The sequence below is a fragment of the Drosophila biarmipes genome, chromosome 2R (genome assembly GCF_025231255.1).
Source record: "Drosophila biarmipes strain raj3 chromosome 2R, RU_DBia_V1.1, whole genome shotgun sequence".
NCBI lineage: Eukaryota > Metazoa > Arthropoda > Insecta > Diptera > Drosophilidae > Drosophila > Drosophila biarmipes.
In genome coordinates this window covers 14,041,220-14,044,169 of record NC_066615.1, presented here as the reverse complement: position 1 = coordinate 14,044,169, position 2,950 = coordinate 14,041,220, and the positions used below count along the sequence as shown (strand labels likewise).

The following is a 2,950-nucleotide window of genomic DNA, read 5'->3' as shown; positions in this document are numbered from 1 at the left end:
CTCAGAGCCATATCGTTGAATCATCTCCCTTTCGAATTACGAAATCTTGTGACATTTGTAAGCCTGCGTGATGATGCGTATTGTCTGATACAGCTTAGTCCTTGTCGAAATCGACAGGACATTGAAGCAGGTCTCGGATATTCCCCATATAGGTCTCATTTTACAGGGGCATGGCACTCAGTGAAAGGGCAGTGGAGATGCAAATGCAATTCGAACGCTTTTGATTTCAATTTGTCATGGGTTTCGGTTCGTAAATGGATTCGGGGTCAGTGCCATTTGCTGCACCCACACCTCTCCAACCTATCTGACAGTTCATGAAACTGTAATTCGAGGTCCCTGCTGATGATTCTGTCAGTTCACCGAGGTCCCTCCAAGGGAGTTTTTTGGGCACTGCATTTTCCATAAGGCAAGCCCGCACTGCGTTGACATATTTCCCCCTACAATGCGCCAGAGGTAGCCTGACATGGTAACTCAAATATTTAATATTGGTCTGCAATATTGAAACAGAACCCACTGCAATGTCCCTGAGGCAGTTGAGAGTTTTTCTGAACTCTTTTTTATTATCCTTTTGCAACTCATTGGTCTCAATCAGGCTGAGAGAGCCTTTGTTCGCCTGCAAACTGCCTTACTACTGGATGTGTACCGTGTATCAAATATCTTATCCACATATCTTCCAATTCATTTGACTGTGAGTTGTGCGGAATGTTCTGAAATTCAAATACCACTGCTAAAAAGCGAACCCTCATCTGATTCCGTCTGAATCCTGTGTCCTGCCTCCTGGTGCTATCCTTCATCCGTGTCATCATCCCCTTTCTTGGGGCCGTAAACCCTGTTTACCCCACTTTACGATCGAATGCTAATAAAGTCGTCTGTCAGCTTGCATAATTCAATTACATCCGATGAAGACCCATAAAACTAAATCCAAGAAAAACAAAGCGTTGTGCTTCATTTACTCTAGGCCCACTCCTAGGATGGGAGGATTGTCCAAACAGCCCCAATTTTTAGAGTAGGAACACATGCAAACGACGGAGCCCAATAAAATCTTTCACCAAAGAAGTTGGCAGCTTGGCATGTCTTCCCATTCCACATAATGGCATCCTTCTGTGGTATAAAACTAGATGGTTGTTGATGGTCCATAGCTGCTGTGTTTGGCTCATCCATGAAAGTTTCCCGTCACCTTCGACACCCCGGAGGCGCAGCTTTGCATGGAAAGCCATTGACCAACAATTTGCAGTTCCGACTTTTTCGGAACACTAAAACTTTGATTCCAGTTTGACTTGGCCATAATAATATCCTAACTCGTTGGCAATTGGGCTGTAAAGTAGACATGCATCCTTTAGTTTTCGGCTTTCCTGAATTTCCAGCTGCATTTCCATTTGCTTCGATGAAACAACTTGCAACACTTTTTCTGGAGTCCAAAGTAGGTTTTCCTTGGGATCCAAAAATATACTTATTTTTGGTTAGCCCTGGGGTTGTGTCATTGACAGCTGTAAGGAAAAATAAGAGAGAGAACCCAATTCAGCATTTTAAAGACTTTAGAAAGTTTTTGTTTAATTCAAATTGCAGCTTCAGATGAGTTAAAATCTCTTCAAGTGGCTATTTGCTGGCAGTTTCCTAAGCTGAAGGGAAAGCTAAGAAACTTCATAACTTTCTCTACAAAGGCAAAGAGAGGAAATCTTTAGGCATGTCTAGGCAACTAAACAGGCCCGTGAGAGGTAGGCTAACTGCACCCGAAAGTAATAGTAAACATTCAGAGTCTGCTTTGTTTTAGATGATAGGACAAATATTTCCAGACTCGTTCGTCTTATCCACATTGAGCACAACTACAACTACGTTTCTCCCAAGGAATCTTTTGGTACCAAATCCCGATTGCCACCCAGACGGACCCTACGCCAGATGGTTTGTTCCTTGCATGACATCCTGAATCCCGGACAGTTGGGCCAACTTTCTGTGGCGGATTTGAAGGAGCATGTTCGTAAGGCGTATGTGATTTTGAGGCGATTGCGTCGATTCCTGGCCAGCAGTCGCAGATTCACGGACTTCAAACCACTGCCTCGTTTGGAGGAGGCTATTGTGGAGCACCTGGCCCAAGAGTTGAGTTGCTCCACCAGGTTTTACGATTGTCCAGATGGGAGGAGGTATTTGGTTGTCTATAGGCCGGGTATCGGACCCAATCCCCTGGAGCTTAGGGCTCGGGACGGAGACTTTAGCTTCGGCTTGGAGTTGGATCCAGTGGATGAGGCAACAGAAATGACTAGAATCCTCTTTCGCAAGAAAAAACTCTACTTGGAGCAGAAATCGCATCTGGATGAACGCCAGCTGGCTGAGTACTCCTGTCGTTTGGGTCGGAAAATTCTTGAGCAATTCAATGCTAACAGCCAGTCCATCTGGCAGCGTAAGCGAGCAAAGCAAAAAGGGAAATAGAATTTATAGTTATGTTTAATTATTTTATATATATTATTAATATTCCAAAATTACATTCAATTTGTGCAACTAATAGGTATTCCAAGAGTCTAAAAGTCTGTCTAGGACATAAGGCAGTGAGAAAAGGAAATCCAATTTAAAGGAGTGGCATTGATGGATGGTCATTTTGCAATCTATACTCCATTCAAGATGGTGTTAAAGATTTTTTAATTTAACAGTCATTCAAGTGCTGCAAATGCTCTTGACTTTTTACTACCATTTTGGTTAAAACAATATCCAGTAATTGCCTGACATATCTCAAAATGGTTTTGTATATTGTGATCCTTGCAACAATATGAAAACTTTCGGGATTACTTTTGTGCGGCAGTTTGTTTTATAAATCTTGGACCTTAGCCCTTACATCCTTATAACGGCCTCCTTTCTGGTCACGTGCCCATATTGTTTACATTAGGGGATTCCATTCCGTTTAGTTTTCACTCGCTTTATTGCGATTTGATTCCAGTTTCTGCTTGCCACACATTCCTTT

At 42.8% G+C, this 2,950-nt stretch overlaps 1 protein-coding gene across 2 annotated transcripts; it reads left to right on the top strand.

The window, feature by feature from the left end:
• Positions 1–1,458: 1,458 nt before the first annotated feature.
• On the top strand, positions 1,459–2,497 carry LOC108032019 (uncharacterized). 2 transcript variants are annotated; one of them, XM_044091625.2, is made up of 3 exons: positions 1,459–1,489; positions 1,567–1,715; positions 1,772–2,497. In XM_044091625.2, the coding sequence occupies exons 2-3, from the start codon at positions 1,685–1,687 to the stop codon at positions 2,422–2,424; spliced, it is 684 nt and encodes a 227-aa protein (XP_043947560.1). In that variant the 5' UTR covers positions 1,459–1,489; positions 1,567–1,684; the 3' UTR covers positions 2,425–2,497. The 2 variants fall into 2 exon arrangements, with proteins under 2 accessions (XP_043947560.1, XP_050743826.1); XM_050887869.1 differs by having other exon boundaries at positions 1,465–1,489; positions 1,544–1,715.
• Positions 2,498–2,950: the final 453 nt, after the last annotated feature.